Genomic DNA, 26,929 nt, shown 5'->3' on the forward strand with positions numbered 1-26,929 from the left:
TTTATTTTTCAATTATAAATCCATTTTAATTAATTTAAACATTTTCCTGACAATTTGGAATTTTAAAGTATCTACTTTAAATGCATTTATAAAACACTTGTCATTAGAAATTGGCAGATGACGGGGCCATTGAGATTTTGTTTTGCAGTTTTGCACTTCTATTTTTATTTTCGGTGTCGAGAGCGTATCCAATGATCGAATGCACGTCTTAATGCATATTCGTTACGCCGAGATGTACTTTCGAGATGCATATTCCGTCGAATAGCTCGTTCCCATCGGGGGGATATGACGTTATACAACATCCTTCGCAATGTCAACGTACTCCCGATTCAGATTACAAAAGCATTTTCCTTCGCGCGGAAGCTGACGTCTACATAATGACGGACGTCACGAGTGTGGTAGTCGACAAGGGTGGAACAGACAAAAGTGTAAAATGAGAATAAAATGGTTTTAAAGAAGAGAGAAGAGGACACGGAGGTGGAGCGTTGCGCATAAAGAAATCCCGTCCCGACAGAAACATAGCGTGGAGAAGGCACTCGCGGAAGCTTCCTTCTCTGGGGAGATACGTCTTCTCGAATCAGCCCGCGGAAAGAGAGCCGCGACGGAAAATAGTGCTTGTAATAATCCGCGGCGCAATAATGCCACTAGACAAATTGTCTTGGTCGAGATTTTCGTTCTCTGACGTGTGTCTTGTTAAAAATCCGATGGTTATGCAAGTTATTACACCGCGAGAGCGAGGAATTTCAGGAACGCCGAGATTTTTCATCATATTTTAGTTAATTTTTCGATGACTATGCACTTTCCTCGTATGCATGCATAATTGAATTTTTATCCTACAGGAAGATTATACATTTAATTCGAAGAATAGTGGTTATACCTTTGTGATATTTAATCTGAAATTTGATTTAATTCAATTTAACGTAGAGTAAATTAAAATTTTGATTAATCAGTTTTCCTAAAATCGTACCAAGAAAATTAAGAGCGGACAGGATCACTCTGGCTCTCGGTACGCGTCAGTGAGTTAAATTTCAACTTGAAGACCGAGAAAAGACGGGTGAGAGAGATAAATACGAGACGAGTCGTCTCGCCGCAGTCGAAGCGGGTGCATTATGCGACGAACGGAATCCGCATACGCCCCGCGAAGACGGAGAAGATTCCGTAGGGGGTGCAGAGTAAAAGCAGCTCACACGGAAAATCGCAAAGTCGAGCAGCGGTGGTTTGTGCCTTACGTTCGCAGATCGCGACCGCGATACGGGCTATTAAGCGTATGCAAAGCGGAGTTAATTTCATTGAACTTTCCGGGCAGCAAAGTTTCACGCTACCATGAAATGCGGCAGCGACGGTAGTGGTGGTGGCGGCGGCGGCGGTGGTTTAAACGGCTGGCGGCAGTGGAATACGTAATGAGAGACTGCAGGACCGAAAACTATAGATATCCCCGTCGCTGAAATGTCTCTCGTCGGGTAACGCGTCGCACTTAAACACTGATTTGCATCGTGCGTTTTGTCGAGGGATTCCGTTCGGGTAACATTGGGAAGCTGGGGAAGCATAATCTTTTTGTTCGCAATTGCGCGGGCTGTAAATAAATGCAACTTTAATGCAAATTAGTTTTATATACACGAGCGTGCGGAATGAAACGTTGCGCCTGATGCACTTCGAGGTACGCGCGCATATTTCTTAATATCGCACCTTGATTTGCATTCACAAATTTTTTATCAAATAATCACATCGTATTTATGATTATTTTTCCGTCAGTCAATACACTTTCTGAAGTTTTTTCTTTCCTTTAATACATCGAATATTATACATGTACTTTAATCGTTTTTCTACGTAATTAAAGTATTTAATATTACAAATTAAAACTGTTTCTTTGGTCAAACGATACGCGAGGCTCGTTGAATTTAATGCGATTCTCGTGAAACAACCAGGTACATTGACGTACGTGGAAACAAGAAAGTACCAGGAAACGCGTCCGTGCTGGGAATTGTTTGGTGCCGGAAAACAACATCTCGGGTTATTGCGCGCGTTTCTTTCCTCCCTTTTTTTTTTGCTACATGACAAAGTCGCGACTTATTTCCCCGCCTGGACAACTTACGGCTTCAACTCCGGTTTCCACAACGGCTCGCGTAATACATTGACTGCTCGCCGGTATTATTCCATCCACTTATGTAAATGGGATGCGACTCGCGCTCGCTCTTGCGAGTCGCGGGGATCGGGGGGAAAAGCGTAGACCACGGAAAAGCGATGGTCTCTTAACGCGAGTACTTGTATAAACTTCGATCCACCTCGTCACGTCGTAAATCGAGTGACTCGCGGACAGTTTAACGCATCGCGCGCACCTCGTCGTCGCCGCCACCGCCATCCACCGCCACCACGCTATATCGGGTTCACGTTTTATGGACTGCGAGAGTTCTGGCCCGCCCGCGAGTGCTTTATGTGTCCGCTGCTTTATCGTCGCTTAACATTTATTTAATGCCATGGCGAAGGATATCGAGAGAAAGGAAAAGGGAGAGAGAAAGAGAGAGAGAAAGATAATTCGCGAACGTAGAACTTTCGAATAAGTCTCAAAGAACGGAAATATGTAATTGCTGTTCATCAATCATTTCCTCAAATAATTTTTTAAATATAAAATCGCGCGTGTGCTGCCGGATATTGCACTTAAATCATATAAATCGTATTTATAATAGAGAAATCGTTGTACTATTTATGACAACACTATTTCACTGACAGTTGTGCATGAAGATGCATTTTAGTTCGTTCCAGGGGAGTGGTTTCACCTCGCAATAAAATTTGTCCTCTTTCCGTCCCCTTTCCCTCGTTTGCTTCACGTAATAAATATTTCGTCTTCTCTCCCTTTCTCTCTTTCTATCTCCCTCTCGTTTTTACCCGGGCAATTTCCATAAAATAGTCGGGCTGGTGCTATGCAAATGGCGGTCAATGCGTTTCGATTATACATACCCTTTGTATCGTCGCGTGCCCGGGGGAGCGAGAAAAAATAGGTTGCGTTTAGCTTGCGGTACATACATGTGGCCAACAATACGTGCGGCCATTGTATTTTATGGCAACAGCGGCCGGCCGACCGTTGTAGCTCCAACGAGTGAAAGTTATGTTTTTGATTATCGCCAGCGAGGTTTACAATGTTGCCCGGCTATTTACGGCGTGATGAATCGCTATGAATGACTGTCGGGAAACGTCCATTGCTTCCGTTTTTCTCTCTCTCTCTCTTTTTTTTTTTTAACATTGTACCACTTTGAGCGCGTCCATTCTTCGTGGATAATTGCACAATGGCTATAAATCCTTGAGCTCTTATTAATTTTCCATCGGGGATTCTCTTTGCGCGTGTCAATCAAATATTATACCGGTTTTCATAAATTTGTGCGCTTTACATTATTACACTGTCATTACGATTAATTTCTGACGCAAATGTCGCGATTTTACGAGATAAATAATTGAGACATTATCGCGCGGACGAGGAAACGCGCAATTTAACGCAGCTGCTTTGTAAAGCGGTGTCCCAATTTTGGCATTAAACGCGGAAAAATCGCTGATTTCTCAGGGCCTCGCCTCGATTCCTGCGATTTTCTGTCGGTACGGCCGCATTATGCAAGAGTATCGCGCTTCGATTACTATCCTGTCCGTATAGTTAGGCAGTACCGTGTTAAGGCGTGGCGAGGCCGTTTAACACGAGGCCGCGCACGCTGCCAGAAAATTCTGTGAGAATTACCGACGTCGAGTAACTTTAATAGACCGCATCGAGCGGGTGCGGTCTAACAATCGACCGTTCTTCTGCTAGCCGCCGCGATTTTTCATGTTCATCGAGCTGCACGTATGAGATGGCTCGGCAATCGGGAGTGACTGACACTTAACGCTTCTATCTATTTCCTAATGCGTGACAATGATTGCGATTTTAATGTACGTTTCGGTGCGGTGCAATAATTCGTGCGGGTAAACAAATACCGATGCCACGGTTTAGCATATATTATATTATACTGTTTATTTACCCGCACGAAATATTGCACAGCCCTGTTCATTAGTTTATCAGGTTTCTGATCGAGATCGCGAATGCACAAGCATGAAAAAAGAAACATAAACGTAAATTATTCCCATGATATGAAATTAGGTAATTAACATGTTCAAATTAGTCAATTATCAGTTTATTTATCTGTATATCAATTTAGATTATTCGACACCATGCACTACATACTCTGGGAAAAAAAAATACAACCTTGTTGTTCAACGAGCTATTATAACAGTTATGCCGAACGGCAATCGTCGTGGAATGCGAGTTGCTGATCGAACCGGTTAATTGAACAAGATTGAATAGAATGAGGCGGTATGATTTTGTGCTCGCTAGCGGGATGCTCGCTGTATTGCTTGGGGAACCTTATGCCGAACGCGTTTAACAAGCCGCGCAGTCCGAGGTATGCATTATCGATGACAGTCCCGAGACATGTAATTGCTGTAACGACTGACAAAAAATAAAGGAACGATCCCGGCCAGTCACTGCTCCGCCGCCCTGTGCACTTCCGCGGTGCGTCCCTACGCAAGAGCGTTCGTTCCTTCGACATCGAATCCGATCTGCGATGTATCGACGTCCATAGCAATAAAATATCGCTCGGTTTATGTTCGCTCGATTACATCACTTGGATATCTTCCGACCTTTTCGAGGCGTTCGCTCGCCGCGCCGCGATGCAAAAGCGATGCATCTGCATCGCCCGAGGTCGATAACTTTCACCTTTTAATGCACCTCGCACTCGCGTTCGAAAAACCTGTGTTCACAAAAATTGGAGAGAGGATCGTGTTGGAGAACATTAAGAGAGAAATTTACGCTCTGTTTCGAAAGTCACTATGAAAAAAAAACATACGTATGTGCGTTTCGATCAGAAAAACATTTTTATACGAAAATAAAGAAAAAAAAAGAATAGAAGATAAAAAAAAAGAATTATTAATGCATGCAGCTTTAAAATTATGTATGGAATTGTTACAATTTTCCCCGAGAACATTTCTATTAAATATTTATTTAATTTTTGCCGTAATTTCGCTTTTCAGATCATAAATTTAATCGTGTTCTCTGCATCATTTATAACGAAGTATACGTTAGATTATACTTCAGCGTATTAATATTTAATATCGATACGCAAGTTTGAAAGTTAGCGTTCGCTATCCGGAACATCAATTGCATAATTTAGTCGTACACGATATACGCGTACGAACTCCGAAGCGTTAACGTCTGATATTCTGTTACTTAACCGCGACATTACTATTAATACCATCCAATAATCTCTGTTTCAGGTAAGTTGGGATCTCTGCCCTAATCATGGCGTATGATTGACTCCTCGTATTGGGTGAGTAGTTTACGCGCGGCATATACGCGGCATCGATATTTAATAACCGCGAGTAACGTTACCTCAGGGATATTAATCCCGGCTTCGGCGCGTCGAAAACGGATCGTTTTCTCTGCAAGTAGTGTGGGTAAATGGAGGTAATACCGCTGATTACGCGTAGGTATGAGTCTTTCCAGCATGCATGTACGCGTATTCAAATCGAAAATGCTATTTTCTCGCGATTCGAGTTCACCGGGTAAGCCTGCATGCAGTCTGTACGTACATGCGCATACATATACGTGCATGTGTGTATACATTGTGTATATATGAAACTTATATACAATAAGCGTTTAACGATACTGTTAGACTACGATGTGCAAGTGACGTGGATTTGCATATGCCGCGAGATTACACTTCCCTCGTACACTTCCCTCCCAATTAGCGTCGAACGCTAAATTCAGCGACGGCACGTAACCGAATCAATAATATGTAAACATCGTTCTATTATCGGCACGAGTCCCATAGGATCGGAAGTGTACAGATAAACATCGGTTAATTTCCGGTGGTTCGATAAGCGAGCTCGTTAAATTAGCTAACCACTTCAACATTTATATATCGAATTGTACTTTACTATCTTTATTATAATTTTATACTGTTTAATCTCTAATTATGCCGAATTACTTATTGATAAATTTATCGGCGATTCGATGAGAAAATAATAATTATATAGATACGTTTGATCGTGCTTTGATATTGATGTGTATTTATTTTGCGAAGCCGCTGATCAGTTTCGAGAGAGAATTATTACAACAACATTCAAATTCTTTTCGTGAGAAATTATCGCACTTTCGTGGTCACATCTTTATCATCTATCGAAAGTGGATATAGAAAATTTGCATAAAGGCGAATTTAATTCCGAATGAGAGACTGATTGCTCTCAACGTTTATCATCTAAGATAGCGCATCTGAATAAAGTATTAAGTCCGATTAATAAATTATAATTTTTTTCATGATCTTTTAACTTTTAAATTCTTCTTATAAGCATTAAGCTTGATTAATTGATTTTCGATTTATCTGCCGTCGAATCTTATTTGAATAAATCCATACTGTGATTATCGAAGAAGCAAAATAATTTTTCGCTCATCTCCGTTGAGATTACGCGTTATTTCCAGCGGATGGAATCTTATGTAATGTATTATTAAAAATCTGGTGAAAAATATATGAAAATGATACTAGAGTTATACATATTAAAATAGAATGTGGAAGCTAAAGATCTTGTATTAAATGACAATTCTGTGAGCGTGATATTACAACTATTCTCTAATTATTTGACATTTAGCTTAATATTAAATTATATGAAGCTTAATATAGACATCGTTTTTATGAACGACGGGAATAATAGGTATTACTTCCAGAACCTACTTCTACTGATAATTCTCCTTTTACAAAAAGAACAGGAATGTTAAATTTTTAAAATGATTATCGAATATACCCTGCGAAATTGCGTTGCTCCCTGTCACAATATTAAACGCTCCTCGAGGCATAGATTTTACGCGATATTCTTATGCAGTAAGGGGTGGGTGTTTCATGGTTCATAAGTCGCGGTTTTATTTTTTTTTCCTTTCACTACGGGTCGTGAAAGTTGCTTGATTAAAACCGAGGATTCAGAGTGTTTCCCGGCGAGGCCGTAATTGTTGATGAAAATATGCCCCATAGAACTTATAACTTTGAAATTTTCCTCCCGTCTGACCTATTATCTCCATGCAAAATGAAAAAACTGCATGATCGTTAACCCGAGGAATTAGGCCGTGTTAGGAGAGAGAGGCGGCGCGTCGTAAAACTCGGAAACTCGCCAGATTTTTCCGGAAAGACAGAAAGAGCGTGATCTCTTGCCGCAGATTAGAGGTAATGAACGATAATGAAATGATTGATGGAGAACGTCGGAAAGTGGAGTGATCTCTCTTTTTCTACCATTTGATTTAATTATTCCCTCTCGCGAGTGCGTTTGGCGCCGTTGTGTCGCATTTGCGAGCTTATCTTTTAATCGTTGCGATAACTTTTAACGATCGTCCTTTATAATAAAACGTATTCTTTACCTAGTACCTCCACATCGTATCTCGAGTCAAGCTTGCAGTTATGTGTCGGCAGATAGCAATATATACGGCACATGTCCGAGCGCCGATGTCGTATAACGACGTTGTTGAATCGGTTCTTAAACGAAAAGGTTAATATCGCGTAAATAACGGCAGATCGAGCAATTTCATTAACTCGGCGGTGCGCACAAATCGAATAATTCTATAAAAGTTACGAGGAAGGAGGAGGGCGAAGAGGGGGGGACGGGGAGCGCTCTCTTTGTAGCAGACGCTGATGCGAAAACGTTAATGGTCGTTTTCCTCCCTTTCCCTTTATCCGTTCATTTATCGCGCGCACGTATTAAGGGGGACGGGGGGGGGGGTTCGTTAGTGTATGCGTTTTAATATCGCCGCTAGAGCCGTGAATTTCTTTCTTTGTTTCTCCCCCCTCCTCCTCCCCCTCTATTTCTCTGCTTTTTTCTCTTCTCATATCGCTTATCGCGTAATTCTTTCAACACGGAAAAATGAAGGGAGGGAAAACAGGACAAAATGACTTTCGACACTGAGCGAATCGGATGTGCGCTTTACCGAGGAATAATGTTCACGGATCGTGCGCGCAATTCGAGTGTATTATACCACCTCCGTGCGCTGCTGCTGCTGCTGCTGCTGTTGCTGCCACTGCTGCACGGGGGTGATACGATGTTTATCGAAAATCGATAATAAGGCGAATGCGCGTACGACATAGTTTTGCTCGTTTTCGCATCGTTTGTCGCGGCTTACGATCCATGATGCTCTTTCTCTCGCGAATTATCCATGACACGAGCTTTGAGAAACGATCCCGACTCGAGTCAAATTTTGATGTTTCGTGTTAAAAAAAAAAAAAACAAAAAAAAATAAAAATAACGCTCGGGATTTCTAACGTGTTTTCGCGTATACCGCTGAAATGTCTTTGAAATTGTTGAAAGCGGCGCTTAATAACTTGGTGTTTTGTTCTATTGTCTTCCGTGAGAAAATATTTCTCGCGAACAGGAGGAACAAACGTTTAGTAATTCGGGAAGAAATCGTATTGGACTCGATCGATTTGTTTACGACGAAAACGCATTTTTCGGATTGATCTATAAATTCTGCCTTATAGAATGGACTCGAGCTAATGTTTTTTATCCGGCGGAAAACAATTTCAGCGTGGCGAAGACGCGCTGTTTGCGTTGCATCATTGCGATGCACATTTTATCGTCGCGTAACAGCACCTCGTTATTCTCGTTATCTCGGGCGTACACCACGTCAAAATGCATGATACACGTCTCACATTGTCGCACATTGTTCCGCGTTCAAACAGAGATTTCAATTAAAAGCGATATTTTTTCCTCCGGCTCTCGCCAAACAATGAACTCAATATTTGCATTTGCTTTACGCAAATCCCGTTATTTTCATGATTGTTAATACGCGGTGAGCGATTTATTCGAATCTTATTAGCATGTATGCTAAACGGTCACGAAATTCAAGCGAATTTGGGAAAATGCAGACGGATCTATAAAATTACGCACTTATGAGTTCATTTTTAATTATAACTTTAATCAGGATTCTTCTGCAGCTCTGCCGCCGCAAATAGCTTTCTATATTTGCCACCAAATAATATTTCCGAAACGAGTGACGCAATGGCACGAATTTTATAAAACCGGCTGAATAGAACATGAGCGAAACGCGAAAATAAAGTTGTGTTATATAGTTGCAAGGCTCGCGTTTAACGCCGCTCTCATCCATTATCGTGACGGCAATATCTTTATTTTTCGATCGGGGCTGCCATTTCTACCTACAGCGATAAAACGCGTTTCGTTAGGGATCCGCATTTAATCCCGCGAGGAAGTTAGATCTATCATCTGCCGCTGCATCTCGCGTTCTCGCGGGTGTCGTAAACGTCAAGGAGGATTATTGCAGCTGTCCCGAGCGGTAAGATATTGCGAAAGCGTGAAAATCCTAGCCGTCGAAATGCCGCCGCCTGCACCGTTGCTTGCCCGAAACTGACTCGTTTCGTCTTTCCGAGGAGACGCGTTTCAGCGAGAGGGAATCGTTGGAAAATCACGTTCTCTCTCTCTCTCTCTCTCTCTCTCTCTCTCTCTCTTTCGCCATAGTCAGTCGGTATCGGTATCGATTGACCGCTGCGATGTCCCAGCGCGATTGCGTCACGTTCTATCACTGATATGACAGAATGGGAACGTTTAAATTCTTCAAAAGTACACAAGTTAATTCAAATTACCGTATTTCATCCGTATATGTTATTATCCTTTTACATAATACATTATTATGCTTTATTATATGTTGCGATGATATTTAGCTACTTACGTTGATTTTACATTAATCTTTTAGCTCAAGGCACGTGAAATATCAAAGCATTTCTATCTAAAAGATACTTTTCGTTGAGATCTCGTGGCACTTGAATTTTCAACTCTTTTTAATTATTCTGCGATACGTCGAGATTTTTTATGCAATCAAATTGATATTACTATCGCTTAAAATGTCGTTAATCTTTGATCTGACGACAAAGATTAATGTGCCGATAATGTAATTGTGCATTGACGCAATTAACATAATTAACATAATTAGCTTTTCGTGTATTGCATGTCAAGTACGGCGGTATTAAATTTTAATTACGGACGTTTCAACGAAGTCAGCACCGGCTCTTCTAATTACGGAAGATCTCGCTTCCCTCGTTAGTTCAAAATAATATCGGGTCGTCTGTATTTCGGGAGCGAAGTTTGCGCAGGAACTGGCGGAGTTTAGGCTATTTATCCGCCGTGAAGCGTTATCCGCAGTTTCGTCTGTGTGCACATTTCGCCACGATTAGCGCATGTTCGTTAGTGCTTGGGCGTGAACTTGCACGAGGGCCTTCGCCAATCAGTCGGCCAATACCCTGAGAGATATTCCTTCCTGGGGGACCCTTCAGGATCTTCGGGATAATAAGAGGATTCTCGTGCAAAGAGAATCAGTGCCTTCGGTGACGAAAGTAGAACGCGGAACAGATTGTCGTTTATCGATTTTGCGTCCGACCACAGACAGCCCTGTTAGCTCGCTTTATAAATATTTAATTAAGCACACGGGGGAGTTACCCGGTATATGCGAAAGACCGCGCTCCATCGATTGGCGCGTAATGGAATAATGAAATAATTCGCGAATGTCGTAAATCGCATTTGAAATTCTCTTCGGACAGATGTCAAGTGAGTTAAGCAATTTTATATTGCATACGTAAACGGGTTTTAATTCAATATATAAAAGTATATATATTTTCGTATTTTATACAATTTATGTCCCGTTTATGCGCATACGTGTGACGCACGAAACCAGCCGAAATCTCCGTGACAAAATAATCGCAGAAGAATGATATATTAGCACAAATTTTCTTGTTATTTTCTTTGAAATATCTTTCTCTTTTTAATACTGTGTAAAATAATGCCAATTCGCATTCGCGTCTTAACAAGCGATTTTTGAAACTAAGTTCCCTAAAATATTACGTGATTTGCATGAGCATGTTACGTGTAACACGTCACTATCACGTTACTGTCGTGACAAGCGTGGTCTATTATTTTCTGGGGAATAGACAATACCCAGATGAAATGCCAACTGTGCATTATCTATTATCCAATTAAGCATGCCAAAACGTTGAGCTCGATCGGAAATATTTATTAGACGAGCATTGCTCTTATTTATGTGTGCGCGTCCAACCGTCGACGGATAATGCCTACCGTGATCGATTATTTGTGAGCACAATAATTTATCGCGCACGTGTCACTCCGAAACTGTTTGTAATCTTCACCAATCGATCATGTACCACCATTGATAATCCCTTTGATTTGCGACGAATGTTTCGCGGAAATTATTTTTCCGATGAGATTTGCTCAGAAATACTATCATTGTTAGATAAAAAAAAAAATCTCCGTTTTCCACATGTTATGCGAAAGGACGGAAGATAAAGGAAAATATATCATTGCACGCTAACACGCTCGTCAAAATTATTCGCGTTATCGAATCAGTCAGATTTTGTAATAGATAAAACATTGCGCGAAGTGATAATCTGATCTCATATTTTATTAAAGAGAATATTTTACGCGAATATATTAGATTCTATTAATTCATGTCTATATAAGTCGGGAGCCGATCGAGGCGATGAAAACTGAAATCCCTCCAAGGCCCCACGTTTCTCTCCGTTTCCTCTCCTTGAGATGATTTGTCAGGTAGTTGCGCCGCGTCGACCGTAAACTTGTGAACAATCACGATAATGGATGCCTTCTAGGAAAAGTTATAGTTGCGGTGGCGTAATAATCGGCTGGCCGTCGGATAGACCGAGAGATCCTCGAGAGGAGTGGAAAGGGTGAGAAAGAGTGAGTGAGAGAGAGAGAGAGAAGGGGGGAGGGAAGATGAATCTTTTGGGCGGATTCGAAGGAGACAAATCCAAGAGAAAAAGCATAGAAACGTGTACCACGAAGGTTGTTTTCGTCGGAGATACGAAACCGGGAGGGCTGATTTTTTTGCTTTCCTCGCTCTTTGTTGCAGCTTAGCTGTGCGACGGTTGCAGCAGCAGCTACCAACGGTGGTGTCGCGTGTTTCACCTAAAGCCGAGGAAACGTTTGTTTTTCTACGTGTCTGTGCCACGTTCGTCGGTTCAAGCCGAAGCTCTCGGCGGCACGTCACATATGTCCCGTGTAATTTTAACATCCGAGCAGTCACGCGCGGAGATCGAAGGCTTCGTCAGAGGAAGCGACGAGTCGCGTAATTCGTGACAGCCGATTTTAGATACGGGGGTTTTGCACTCTCGAGTCCAAAATGAAGTATGCCGTATTTATAAAAGTAATTCTACGAATCACAGACTTGTCCTCGCAGTCCTCCGATTCTCGGTTGTATAAATTTAAATGCGACAGTTTAAATCATTCATCTTCATTAATTTGTTCAGGACTATTCCTTCTAACTTGCCACCTTAGCCCAAAATTGGTAACTTTAGACGAGAATATTAAACGAGCACGTAACCCCTTAGGAAATTTAACCTGTCTTATTACATAACTAGGATTATTCAGATTATCGCCATTAATAATCGACAGCTTACAAATCACGTAATCCGCCTTCCACTGGTTACTCTCTATCGTTGCCGTTAATTTTTCACGTACACGCTAATCTTCAATTTTCCAGGCGTCTGGGGCCTGGTGTAATGATCTAGAAAAACGACCTCCACGGGCTCAGGTACACGTAATGGGCATGGGATGTTAGTTACGTATTCCCATTATAGAGATGCCCGCGTGCATGCCGCGGCCATAATGCGCACAGTGGATTTCTCATTATCGATGCCTGTGATTTATGCTCTGTTATCGTAAGGGACATTGTACACGTAGTGCAGGACCTAATTCGGATTATGCTAAGAGATTACCATGCAGGTAAAGCATCGGTTCCTGCTGGCCGTTTCCCCATTGATCGTTCGAACGCGAACGCGTTGTATCCGTAGCGTTCACATCGGCATGATCGCTCGAGCATGTCGGAAATTTCCAATCCGAAGTGGGCCAAGTCATACGGACTCACATTCATTACATCTAATGCATTTGGAAGCAAAAAAAAAAAATGTGTCAACCGCTTATGATAAAAAAGTTTCTTTTTTCGTGGAAATCTGGCAAATGCCGTCAGCACATTATATAAACATTTATTTATAGAAACAAAAATATTGTAGTGCATATTTTAGATGCTCAGTTCCCCTCTCTCTTTGCGATTTAAAAAAAAAAAAAAACATTATTTACGAATCGCTCTTTACAGAAATTTATAGTCAATTTATACACTGCGGTCAATATTGCGCTCGAAATTGGAATTGGATTGGATTATATTGGAATCGGTTTGAACTGACAAAGTTACACTTTCGTTGGACATCAATATTCCTAAATGAGGTTTCCGTACTTGAAATAATGGACATTCCTGCCATTTGTCCTCGAAACAATGTATTTTCCAGCAAGCGAACCGCAACCGTATGACGAAAAAAAAAAAAATTATCGCTCGAAAATATCGCTGCGTGATCAAAGTCATTTCGCGAGATCAAAGCAACCCCATTTTCCGCGATACGTGCACGAGCTGCATTGTGGCTTGCTGAACGTTTTTGTTCCCCGCCTTTAGCGAAGTTGCGAATTTTTCTCGCCATTATCTCGTCTCGCGCCGACAAATTCCTCGGTATGACGAAACCGTTCGATGTTTATCTACGATGGCAGCCGCGTTTTCAGGATGCATGTATTGTATATTCACGCGCAATGCTATTACGAGATCCCGCGACGAGGAACATCCCGTCGTAAAGCATTAAATGCTCCTCCGATTATTTACGCGCGTGCACACCGTTGTTTCTATTACAGTCGTGCAAAATCGTTGCTTTCATCTATTTAGAGCGGAGTTTTCTTGCGTGACGAGATGTCTCGATGCGATGCTCGAGGAATTTCAGATTTCGAAATATTTTGTAAACAATTGTTATTGAATTATTTATTATTATTATTTAACCAGATTGATGAATTGGCAAGACATCTTGCATAAATTGTAGACTTTGTCACTTTAATAGATTCTTCTATATATTAAAGTTTATCTCGCTGGAGCAGCTTCTTAGTTTTATATTATTTCAGTTAATCTCTATCTTTTTTTTTCTTCAGATTTTTATCGCGCGTATAAATCATTGTTGTAGTCGCTTTCACTCAGGAATCGCTCATTCAAGCGTACTTATCGACCAAGATTTTCTGAAGTGCGCTTATAGCGCACTTTCACGTCGCGCTTCGTCTATTTTTCATTATTTCCCGACGCGCTTCGTTTACCTCCAGCAAGAAAAGCGCCTCCGCGTCTCTCCTTCGTCCTGAACATCTGTGATGGAGAGTCACGGTGCTCAATTTCGGTCAGAGCTTTTCTAATTTAACCGAGAATCAGATCGTCATATTTATCTTTAATCTTGTTAAAAATTTCCACCTTGTCTTGGAATATTTTATTTTAATTCAGTTTAATTGGCAGACGTCTTTACTATTTATTTATATGCAGCTTACAACATTCTGCGACGCCAAATAAAGATCGGAAAGTGTACATTTAACTTTATTTAAAATATGTATCTGAATAGTTTTCGAATAATTTTTAAATAGACCTGATTTACCTTTTTGTTATTGTAGCAACACTGTAAAAAAGGGTGAGCTGAAATGTGTTGTAACAACATGCATTAGAGCATGTTAAAGTGTCTCCACTTTTAATACAAAACTAAATTAACAAAATGCATTCTTTTAACACAAATAAGTATACTTATGTGTGTTAAAAGAATGCATTTTGTTAAATTTAACATGCCAGTTTCGTGTGTTAAAAGTGGAGACACTTTAACATTCCCTAATGCGTGTTGTTACAACACATTTCTTTTTACACTGAATGACACTGGCAGCAACGACAATGTGCGATAAACTGTTTTCTCTAATCGACGTGCTTTTAGAATCCGTAAATTTATCACGCGGTATATCTATGTCTGGCTATTTTCTGCCGGCCGACCAAATGAAAAAGAGGCATGGATTATAACAATTGTTCGTTTCCGGGGCGATAACAATATCGCGTTGCGGTTTAATGGTTCGACACATTTCACAATAAAGCCAATCTACAGCGGTGCTAATCGCGGATTGCCACTTTATCGAGCGACCGATCGCGCGACGGGACATCAAAATCAGTTTGTAACAATCGCTAATGGCGCATCCCCGATCGGGACGCGCGATAGCTCGCGCATCGACATCGCGTCGCGAGACTTATCTGCGATCAAGAAACACAATCTATTCTACACCAGGAAACGCCGTGATCCTAATCGTGCCGGGAGAGCCCTGTTTTAGACTCCATTTCGTTTAGACAGGTGCACTTATTATTGAGGTAGCACGAAAAAGTCAACATATGATATTTTCCCGATATTCCTTTTTTTATAACATGTACACGTGTGGTATACATAAATCAAGGAATGATTGAGAAAAAGCTTTTATAAATACATTTTCTCATTTTGTAAAAGTCGATAGAAAATTTTTAGCATAATATATAAGAAAATAAATGTATTGTCTATATTATATTATACGAAGATGGAGTTTTAATATATTTCTCGACAGAAGATATTTCAGCAGAAGGAAAAGATTTAATTTACTCCGGAGCTAACGGAAAAATGCTTTTATTCGAGTTCAGAATGGAAAACTTTAGGAATTTTGCACGCAATATACTTTATTTGCGTTCGCTCGAAAGAAAAGTGTAATAATAAAGCGCCAGACGGCAAAATTTTTTCGAACATGTGTTATAAGTGTGCTATTCGTGAGGGATAGAAAGAGGCGCTTCCGAACTGTTCTTTGGCTCGCGTAATAATAGAGAGATCGTTCCAAACACACTCATTCCTGATGTATCTAATAATAGTGAGCCCGCTCCGAACTTCTTTCTCCACAAGTGTAGTAATGACAGACGAGCGATCCTAAAACTTCCTCTTAACGCGTGCTTTAATACAGGTGCTTTACGTTACTCTTTTAATATGAGCAATAACAAGGAAACGCGATGCCGAACTTTCCTGATGCGTCTAACGATGACGGCGGGACTTTCGAGTAAGAATCGAATCACCTCTCACCGCACCAGACGTTTCGGATGAGAGAGAGTGGGCGGAAGGAGATCTGACCCGAGTGGCGTGCCGCGGGCGATTGATGACTTGTGACCCACTTTTCGAGCCGGTGACCCAGATGCGAGGGTGCCTTGATATAAGATACCCGAGTCCTCCTACCTATCTCTCTTTCCAGCGCGCTCTTCTCTTCCGTACTCTCTCCGTTCTCCGACCGCTTCACGGCTGACAGTAGTCGGTTAGTTCGCTTTGACAGCGAGAATATATGGTCGATCTCGTTCCTCGGGCCGATCTAAGTTACGAGATTTTCAGAAACTGATAGTAGATTGTTTTAAAAGTGATGCACGTCAAGTTCCGAGAACGTGCCTTATTTTTTACTTTATTTAAAACGTATGATAGTCGAGTCGCGTTCAAAGCAAAAAAATTCGTACGTTTCTCAATTCGAATATGATCCACCGTCCAAGATATTATATTTTAAAAATAAAAATATAATAGCATGTTGTTAATTATTTCGTGCTGTATCACGCGACGAAACATGAGTCGCGTAATTTTCCGCGGAACTAAAGTTACGTCATGCTATTAACGCGACCTGATCGACGTAAACTATTTAAAACTGGCGTAAAATAAAAAAAAAAACGTCCTTCGATAGGCGATGTTTTGCATGCGAAGAGTTATTACCGCGGATATTTTAAGCGGAGTGCATTTTAAACGAGCGACTTATCGCTCGATGAATCATCGACGCGATCGTTACTCCATTTTTCCCTTATGATTCATTGTATAAGTGAAGGTGATATCGCGGTGGAACGCATGATGCTTTATCACTATCTAATGTAGATTACCGTATCATATGTAAAAATAACCCTGATAGCGAAGAATTTATGTAACTGCCTGCAGGTTTCTATGAAGTATTAAGGAGTTTGAACGTACCAATTCTTCTCTTTTGAAATTTCTACGAGATTACATCATTTTCCTTGCGCCTTTCTAAATATACATCTGTCCAATACGTAGTTTATGATAAGAAAGCATTTTTTTTTTAATTTAAAGAGACAATTTCTCGAAGTTTTTTTGCCACTTTGTTTATTTCTCCATAGGAATTTGATTAGGGTTTATCCGCTCGAGAATAAGTTCAGAAAGTCATAAAATCCTTCTTTCTCTCTTTGTAATCTACTGTTTTAGACTCGCTCATATTTTACGCTGCAGCAAGCACGAGGGAAGCGAGAGAGAAAGAGAGAGAGAGAGAGAGAGAAAGAAATGGAGAAAGCAGGTCCAGGATTTGTTTATGAAATTTATGCTAAGTCAGAGTATAAGAAACCCGGATAAGCACCGGGCAGGCAGGTAAATTCGTCTCTGTCAGTCAGCGTTGCGACGAGTAGACGACGATGCTCTCCGACTCGGCTCATCCTCGCTCTCCCTCTCTCGGTCTCCTAGCTTTCTCCCAAGATCCTCTCGCCGAATTGTGACAGCGTCGTCGTCCGCCGGAAGGATACGACACCGCGCCGCGCGTGGTATATACCCGGTGTGCGCGGCATCGTATCGAAAGGAGGTAAGGAGTGGGAGATGGCACGAGTGGGGGTGGAAGTGCCATCGACGGCGAAAGAGGGGATCTGGTGCTCGTGGTGGTGGTGGCAGCAATGAGAGAGCGGGTAGGGAGACCTCCACGTCGCAGAGGAGCGAGAACGGTGTAACGTTGCTCCGGCCAGCAGCACCAGCTTCAGTGTCGTTCCGGCCGCGGTTTCGTTCGGTCGCTCTCGGCGAAGGGTTGCGAGTTTACGCTCGTTCGGCATCGCCGCGACCGCCTCTCTTCCCGGCCTACTTTCGACCTACGGAATATACGTTGCGATCTCGCGCTGAACCTAGTCGCTCCGGCCGTCGTAGTCGATGCCGCATTATGAACATGGGCTAGATCACGGCTTTCCTTATCCGCTCGAGGGGATCGGAATCAGTGGAATAATGTGCCGCGACAAGTAAGAGGAGAATCGGAACGGAGTTGTCAGTGCCAGAGTGGCCGTGCGAGTGCCAAATTTACTCTGTATCGTCGAAGATTACCGTCGCGATCGTGCGCCTGATAGCATTGGTGGCGCGGTCCGCGGGTATTGTAAGATGAGCCCGGCCTCCCAGGGCGCCCTGGAAGTGGAGCGTTACATCGGCAGCTGCCTGATCTCGTCTAACGTGCGCGCCGGGCTGCACGGCAAGCCCGTGCCCGTCTGTAGGAAGCAAGAACAACCAGCGACGATACGTGGTGGCGGCAAGACGCGCGGTTGTTACAATGGAGGACAGAGTTACCCCGGACTGGCCGATCAGCAACAATGTCAGGTGCAATACGGTGGTCCGGGCGGTTGGACGGGTGCGCCGCTGATATCAATGACGTCGAGTCCGCGCAGGTGTAATCAACGATCATCGCCGTCGCTCAGTCAACAGCCACAACAGCAGCAGCAGCAGCAGCAAACTTGCAGTGATCAGCAGCAGCAGCAGCAGCAGCAACAGCAACAGCAGCAGCAGCAGGGTGGTCATCTGCATAAAAGTCCCCTGTCCAGGCTGGCGATTCACACGCAGGGCGCGCCTCTGATTCTAGCCGGGCGATTTTACAATCGTGGCAAAGTGCACAGCAACAACAGTAACAACAACAGCGGCAATTCTAATGGTATCACCAACGCGCCGCCGCCGCCGCCGCCCTGCAGCAACATCGCTGGCAATTACGTTCATAATAGCGCGAACCCGTCCATGACGAGCAACGTGAACGGCGCGACGAGGTGCCTGGCGTCGCGAATCGCTCCTCAAAGGCCGCCGGAGGCCACTACCAAGAAACCACCGACGACGACGGTGCCTTCGAACTCCAAGACAGCGGCGACGAACGCCGACTGTTCCTCCGCTGTGACAAAAGAAAACGCCGGTTCCTCGAACATCGCGAACATCGACTCGCTCAGCATCGCGAGTGACGAGAGCTCCGGCTCGAACAATTCGGAGAACAGTCTGCCGCGCATCATCAAGCCTCGCAAGCGCAGAAAGAAGGACCGCAAGCCGCCGAACAATGTCGTAGCGAGTGGCGTCGACGCGGCTAAGCCGGAGGAGCCGCAGGCGCAGCGGCAGCAGCAGCCTGCCGGTTGCGGCGCCGTCGCCGCCACCGCCACCGGGGAACAATCCAGCCTCATCGGCGTGAAATCGTACGGCGCGCCGACCTGTTACGAACCGAGGATCTACGAAGCGGCCGCGCCACATCTCAGGAACTACCGCAGGCCACCGGTCGGCCATCGCGAGAATATCTACGGCGCCGGTTGTAGGGCGCCGTCGATGCAGACGGAGATGGCGGACGTGAGGCAGCAGCAGCGGTACGCGCATCACCGGCACCATGTGCAAGTGAAAGTGCTGGACGACAACCGTAACGTGATCGCGGCGCCGATGCGTGCCACGGCGCCGCCCAAGGGCTACCGGCATCATCATCATCATCATCATCATCATCACGCCAACGATAACGGCAACCTGCCGCGACGTTACGTTCACGAATACACGGGCGAGTCAGCCTGCGAGGCCGCGGCCAGGGGGACGGTGGTCTGGGTCCGTGTCAGTGTCGATACTGCGACCCGGCCGGTCTGATCTGGGACGTCGATCGAAACGGCTACTCGCCGTTCCTGACGACGACGCTGCCACCACCACCGCCGCCGCATCCGCATCCGCAGCCGCAGCCGCCACCGCCGACGTCGTCCGCCGGCGTCGAGTACTGTCGCGGTACACACTTTGGCCAGATACCGTTGTTCCTCGCGTCGCCGTGTACGAATCTGCAGGAACGCGCGCTCGACAGACTGTTCGACGAGCACTCTCGACTACACGACGACTGTAGGGACGCTACCGCGGGGCCGATCCCCGGGCCTGGCGGCGTAGTGTTGAGGCGCAGCTGGAGCGACCCGACGAGTTACTTCAGCTACGGCGAGGAAATCGCCGCGCCGACGAGAGACGTCGGCGTTATCGGCGATCGAGGGGGCCAGTCTGAAAGTGGGAAACACAAACGAGCCCTTTGGCGCGGCGACAGCATTGGCAGCGTGCCAGCGAGCTCGCCGGCGAATGCGAACGCTACGGGCTCGAATACCGGTGGCGGGTCCACCGCGTCCCCGAAGGGTCTGGAGGTGTCCACGGAAATCATCACGTCGCCCAACGGCCATCGGGATCTGGAGATCAAGTTCTACTCGTCGCCGTCGCCCGCCGAACGTCTCGTCGAGGAAGACAAGTCGTCGTCGAGCTTCGCCGGGGAGGCCGACGACGACGACAACGGGGACGACGACTTCAGCGATATATGGAGTTACCACGAGTCGAAGCTGCAGCAGGACTTCCGTACGCTGCTGCAGGCGGAGGAGTGATGGGTCGTCGTTATCTAACCCAACGTGTTCTCGGGCGCAGCGAGCGCTCGCGATCGCGCGGACTCGCTCGGTGGAGTACGAAGTGGTGAGAGCGAAACGGGCAAACGCCGACGATAGCAAAAACAGCGCGGAGAAAAGGAGGAGAGTGTGCGCGTGGGTGTTGACGAGGTATTTGGCCCCGTTCCGAAACGAAAATGACACGGGAGAGAAATACTGGCGCGCGACGTTCTCCTCGTCGGCCGTCATGCGCGGCGAACGTCCTCGATTGACGTCCGTCTTATTCTCGCGGTGATCGCTTTTACATGCGATCTGAAATCTCTCTTTCTCTCTCTCTCTCTCTCTTTCTCAAAGGGGAGCCAGAGCCAAGTAGTGTCCCCGTGCGCGCGACGAGTCAAGGTGCCGCTTAAGCCGAGAGACGGCAAGACGGCGTCGAAGGCGACAACGAGGAGGGGCTTCTCATCGCTAACGGTGTTCGTAGTATACGTGACGTGACGTGACGCGCGTGCACGCAATGCCGCACGCGACGCGCCGCCGCGCCGTCGCTCGGTATACCTACCGATGTCGCATCGGCAATCCATCCGATGTTCCGCGTCCAGTGAATTGACTTCAGCGACCGAGAAACGGTGTCGATCCACAGCCTTGTCACGACCGTGTTAGTCTTGAGAGATCGGAAGAGCGTGTACTTGCGTGTGTGTATTGTACGAGTGTACCACGCGAGCGTGCTTGGATATGCGTAACGCACGTGACTGTGTCTATCGGGTCTCTTTAGCGCATGAATTTTTTTTGTAACAAGTTACGACACGGCGATCGTTGTTAGTTATATAATCGACAGTTTCTCGTATTTTTACGAGCGATTTTTTCTTTTTTACTTCACTGGCACGTGTAAGATTTCGCTTGAAGGTCCGACGGTGGCGAAACGTTAACCGAGAACGTTACATTATTGTCGAGAACAATACATCGGAGAACAATAACACGTCCCATGTGTTTTTCAAAATCAATTTCTTGATCGTATAGATCGTGTAATCGATCCATCCGATACGCGCGACGTTCCAATTTGCTTCGACGGATTGGAGAACACTAGTCGATATAATTTTGTTATTACATTGTTTGATTTATAAATATGTAGAAAATACTTAGATAATTCTGATTGGCTTAATCGTCGATTACGCGCGACTCTGCGCGCGAAGATTAGCCACTTTCTCCTCCATTTTCATTACTGCAGATGTATATTCGTGGAACGACCTATGGCGAGAAATCATGCGTAAAAGAAGCTGCGAGCCAAGGAACGATGAAACATAGAGAAACAAGGCGGAAGGGGACGAGGAATAAAATATATATAACGTTCCTGATATTTTATGTATTACCAATCGGAATATCGGAATGCCTTCGCCGTGCCCTTCTGTAGATGCGGGACCACTCATCTCTCTTATGCTTCGACTATATCTGTTTTCCGATCGATTGCCTCTACACAATGATTAATCTTATCATGAATTTATTCTATCTCATTCCGCGATCCCACGCCCAATTCTTATACCCCATTGTGTCTTGGCTCCGACGTGTATCCGAGATCGACGCGTAGAATATTTAACTATCGCTTCATGCGTAATTAGGCAGCGGCTATTTTTCTTCAACGTCCATCGATTCGCGCAGTGACGATCCGTGCGAACTTGAGCATCCTCCTTAACCGTTTTGCGACCTGCACCTGAGCAACGGTTAAGAAACGTTAAATCGTCGATCGAATTCATTCTCAACGCGACTAAACTCATTTTAGCCGCGAAACGCGAGGTATTCTCGGTTACGCATCGCGCCAATCATAACGGAAACGCGTGACGTCGCAGTGCCTATGATAAAAGGCGCGTCCGCGAAATGTAATGTTCGGTCGCAAGGGGTCAATTACACGAGGGTTGAGATGCACATTCGCGCGTGAACGCAAATCTCGTTTGATCACGCACCAACACACGCTCGCGTGGTGGTGATATACACACCACGGGGTTTTTTTCGCCGTCTCGTCGCCAATTCAAGACGAGTAGCAGCGACGTGACCGTTTAAAACGTAACGTAGCAATTAATCGGAAGAACGATGAACGGTCCGGTCCGTTGCTGGTCGCCGCCGCCGTCGCCGCCGCCGATCGTAATCGACGTCTGCGCGCCTTCCACCTCGCCTCTCCCTTTGCGCCCGATCGCGCGCGATAGTAGGTCGAACTGTTCCCCTGGCGGGAGAGAGAATCTTCATCATCTTCTTCCCGCGAAAGGGGCCCGCCTCGCGTGAAAGGAGCTACCGTCCGTACTGGTAACTGCGTTTAATCGCGCGCTATCGCCGCGTTTTATCGGATAACTCGGCGCAACGGTTCAGCCTCGTAATCGAGCGCCGATAACCGGGCGGCTAGCGCTCGCCGAGTTCGTAACATTGTTTCGTGCTCTTCTCCCCCTACCTCCCCTCGCGTGCCGTTTACCGTTGCCTCTGCTAAATAACGGCAGGCGGACCAGATAAACGCGTTATTGATTTGTTCGATATCAATACAATCAAGTGGAACTATCGTTGCCGTCATTCCGTCTCTCTCGACTCGCCAGAGTCGAATACATTGATATTGTCGTACGTTCCGTTACGGGATGTCTAACTCGCCCAGAATTGGCGAACGGCAGCTCCGAAGTTTGTATCATTCACTCTTTCTCTCTCTCTCTCTCTGTCTTCGTTCTCAGGTCTCCTTCTACGAATTAAATTGCGATTTACGTAATCCCATTCTCTTCAAACGTGAAGCCTTATAGAGATTCAGAATTTTCATTCTTTTTTTGCCTCTACTTTCGATAATGAAATGCCGTCGGTACTCAATATGCTTGCGTAAATAATGGAACTTGTTTTCTCAGCATTCTAGCATTGATAGAGAACTTAACTACTGTTAAATAACCACGTGAGAAATCCCATCATTAATTCGTTAGATTCTGTCAGTTTTTTTTTTCCCCCTTTCATGAGCCGGAATGATCGATCGGCCTCGGGGCTTGATTATCGCGACGATCGAAATGCGACGGGTCGAAGCGCTCGAGACCGAGCGAGGGTGGAAGGCGCGGCAAGGAATTACGCGGTAAGATCAGGCACTCTATACCCGAGATATATACTATATATCTACATTAGCGAAAGGCCATCGCGCAGATTTACACAGAGCGTAGAAGCGAGTAAACGTAGAAGCGAGTCGGCCGGTCACATACACACACACACGTACACACGGGCACGCCGTGTCTATCGCTAGCTGCGTCGTGATAGGTCGACTCGTTCTTCTGTAAATCTGCGCTCGATGATCGAGAGAGCCTCGGTCGTGGGGACCGAGGTCGCGCGACGAATCCCGCGAATCCTACGTTGTTTTGTATGCGATATACGAAGACTATACCACCTCCCCGTTCTCCTCCCTCCCGCGACATTATACGTCAGCTAGACGGACAAGACACATACTACGAGCCACCCAGCATCATCCACACGTCGTCATCTCACCGTACACGTTATACACACACACGTGCACACAACAAACTCGGCAAACCACCTATCGTTAGACCGTAAGTCTAGAATCTAAGGCGATCCATTTAGATTATTGTCTCCGTTGTCTATATGTGTATAGAAAGAATCGCGCGAAGACGGCCCCCGCCTTTTGTTGTCACGATTTCGGAGCGCGCGATGGAAACAAGTACGACGATAATGACGAGGTATGATCGGGGAAGTACAATGGGTGGATATTTTAAATGGGTGTTTTTTTTTGGGCGTGCGTACGATACGCGTTTCGTTTTGGAGAAACGGGTGATGATGAATGCCGTATTCACAAATAATGGAATGATGGAAGTGTTTTTTTGCCGCCACTCTGAAAAAGAGAAAAGTTTGAAAGAATACCGCGTTGTTCCTCGTTACACGGTTACAAAAGGTACAGTTACTAAAAACCTTTATTATATATATATATATATATATATATATATATAAATATTACAAACGCAAACGGCAATCGGAGATACACGGTTTGGCGTTCCAGTTTTCCAGAGAGATATATATATATATATATATATATATATATATATATAACGCGCGGTAGAGAATTATTCATGAATATTTATAGCAGCCGTTTCTCCAAAAAGAAGCACGCGCGGATTAAACTAGGAGGAAACCGATGAAATCTTGTTAGTATTCAGTACACTCGCAGTGCTGGGCATACGAAGGGCAGGCCATAAAAATTCGACAACGACGATGACGACGACGATGTCCGTTTGGGCTATAACGGGTGCGCGCGCTTTATACCGAGTTTGACGTACGTAGCGAACGCGCGTTTCCCGAGCGTGAACGCGAAGAATGATATTAGCAATATTTCTCTCTTGCCGGCGAGTCGCACCTTGCGTGGCAAGTTTTATTGCCGAGTGGCGACAGATAAATATTGTCCTTGGCTCCTTGTTAAGGCGGAGCGCGCGCGCGCGACGCATCGATGTATAATCATGCGATGCATGCGCAAGGAAATCGCACGCGAGAGAGGAAAGAAAGAAAGAGAGAGAGAGAGGAAGATTGCTTTAATAACATCGTTGTCGATATTTTTCTTCGAGGATTCCTACAAATCGCATCCGAGGGAAAAGGCCTGCCATTCGCGATGTTCGTTCATGTTTTATCCGATTGCGTGCGATGTTTGTCCGACGCTGTTGTACGTCGACATATTTTCGGTTGTATTTAACTCGTCGCTGCATGAATGCGCTATACGAGTGCATCGGACGTAACGTACGACGGGAAAAGTGAAACACGACAGTGACTGATTTAAATCAAGCGACTGCGGCGCAAGTCTATTTTAAGTCGTAAAGGCCTTCTTATTTCTTATGTGTAAGCAACCTTTCTTATTCAAGGGTTTTTTTTTTATAATGAACACGTCCAGCAAATTTGAAGGAAAGGATTAAAGGAAGAAATTCACGCGTCGTGTTCTCTACGTACTGCACTTACAATTAAACTCGTCTTTAACAAGCCGCTTCCGCTACAGGCGCTCCTTCACACAAATTTTCTTCATACGACTTGAGCGTGTAGCTTCGCTTTTGGAGATCTTGATTACTCGAGGACGTAGCTTGTAGTATTTTTTTCGTGCTAAAAATATGCAGCTCCTATGACGCATTCATGTTTTCGAATGACGAACAGCGCAGCGATCGTAAAGTTTTGTCGTGAGATAAAAAGAAGAGATAACATAGCGCGATAATTTGTTATGTGCGACCTCTTCGCGAGGAATGACGACTTTACTCCGAGAGGAGTACAAGTGTTTCTCTACGTATCGGATAGGAATGGCGAACAACGTTTGCTGATTTAGCCGCGGAACCTGTTACGAACAGAGTTTTCTGGCGATGCGTCGGCGGAAGTGACCTAATTTATTTACTGTTCTCTAAGCGCCTAAGAAATTAAGACGCGTATGCGAATGCCGTGGCCGAGAGAGAGGTGAGAATTGACGAATAAACAAAAGAGAGAAAGAGAATGCGTACAGTCATGTTTTTGAAAAACAATCCCAACGTCGTTGAAGATGCTCTCGAACGGAATCCTCACCACCTGTTGACCGCCCGGAAATCGCGATGTACGAAAAAGAAAAAAAGAGCGAGAGAAATTTCTCTCTCTCTTTCTCTCTTTTTTTCAAGTATTATCGTTCTAAATATTTGCGACTTTTACTTACATTTACCGCATGTGTCTGAAAAATACGAAGACGAGGAGTAAATATTGAAGAAAACAACCGCCGCAAATATTAGACAAACGAAAAGAGAACATTGAAATAAAACAAGATAGAAAAAAAATGTGCCGGTTGGATGGGACAAATAAAATGTACGGCAGCGAGACGCTTGATCGACAGATCTTGCAGCTTTCGAAAGCTTACAAACTCTGACGTTAAAAATCTGTAAAAGTGCAAACTTTCCATTTCTCTTGAGAGACAATCGTGATTTAATTTGCTATACGTTTGTAGCAAAATTCAGTTAAGAGCTCTAGAAATATAGTTGTATAGACAAAAGAATAAACTCGCGCTGGATCATTGACCTGCGTTAGTTCGCGCTGCCCAGCCAGAGTTTCCTTAACTCTGATGAATTTTACTTTTCCCGATCGCTCGTCCAATGTGATCGCTTCAGAAATCGTGCTTTCCGTCTGATCTGATCTCTGACGAAGACAGAGGGAGAGACTCGAAAACAGCCGAAATGGAGGGGGTTCAGCGAGTGCAGTTTAATGATCCTCGATTGGTTTCCTTTGTCTTGTTTAAAAAAAAAAAAAAAAAATTTTGTTCCCCATGTCGGCCGTCGATCGTTTTTTGATTCTCTCTTCCTCCTGCTTCTCCTTTATGTATTTATTTCACTCATCGTCAATTGACGTTAATAATGTATTGTGATAATGCAACGATATAACACACAACATACACACGTACATACACACACCGATACTCGGCTCCGCTTCGTCATAATAGACTGATCAACCAAGCCGACCTACCAGCGTCGCCCAGTTAGTGCTGGTGTTGCACTAACTCGAATCACACTGTTTGGAAGAATCAATAAAAACGTCTTTAATTTATTTGTGGTCATTATTTTATTGCGCCCCGTTTATCCGTAGATTAAT

The 26,929-nt window shown here is 44.6% G+C and overlaps 2 protein-coding genes across 3 annotated transcripts in view; both read left to right on the forward strand.

Moving 5' to 3' along the window:
* The window catches only part of LOC105199374 (CCR4-NOT transcription complex subunit 6-like), a 513,220-nt gene that overhangs the window by 50,449 nt on the left and 435,842 nt on the right, over positions 1-26,929 (forward strand). The gene's annotated exons all lie outside the window — the stretch shown is intronic.
* LOC113004370 lies at positions 5,330-26,884 on the forward strand. Its single transcript, XM_039455716.1, is given in 2 exon segments — positions 5,330-19,532; positions 19,535-26,884. Coding segments are annotated over 2 exon segments (2,247 nt in total). The 5' UTR covers positions 5,330-18,095; the 3' UTR covers positions 20,345-26,884.

This window comes from Solenopsis invicta, chromosome 12, assembly GCF_016802725.1.
Source record: "Solenopsis invicta isolate M01_SB chromosome 12, UNIL_Sinv_3.0, whole genome shotgun sequence".
In the NCBI taxonomy this organism is placed as follows: Eukaryota; Metazoa; Arthropoda; class Insecta; order Hymenoptera; family Formicidae; genus Solenopsis; species Solenopsis invicta.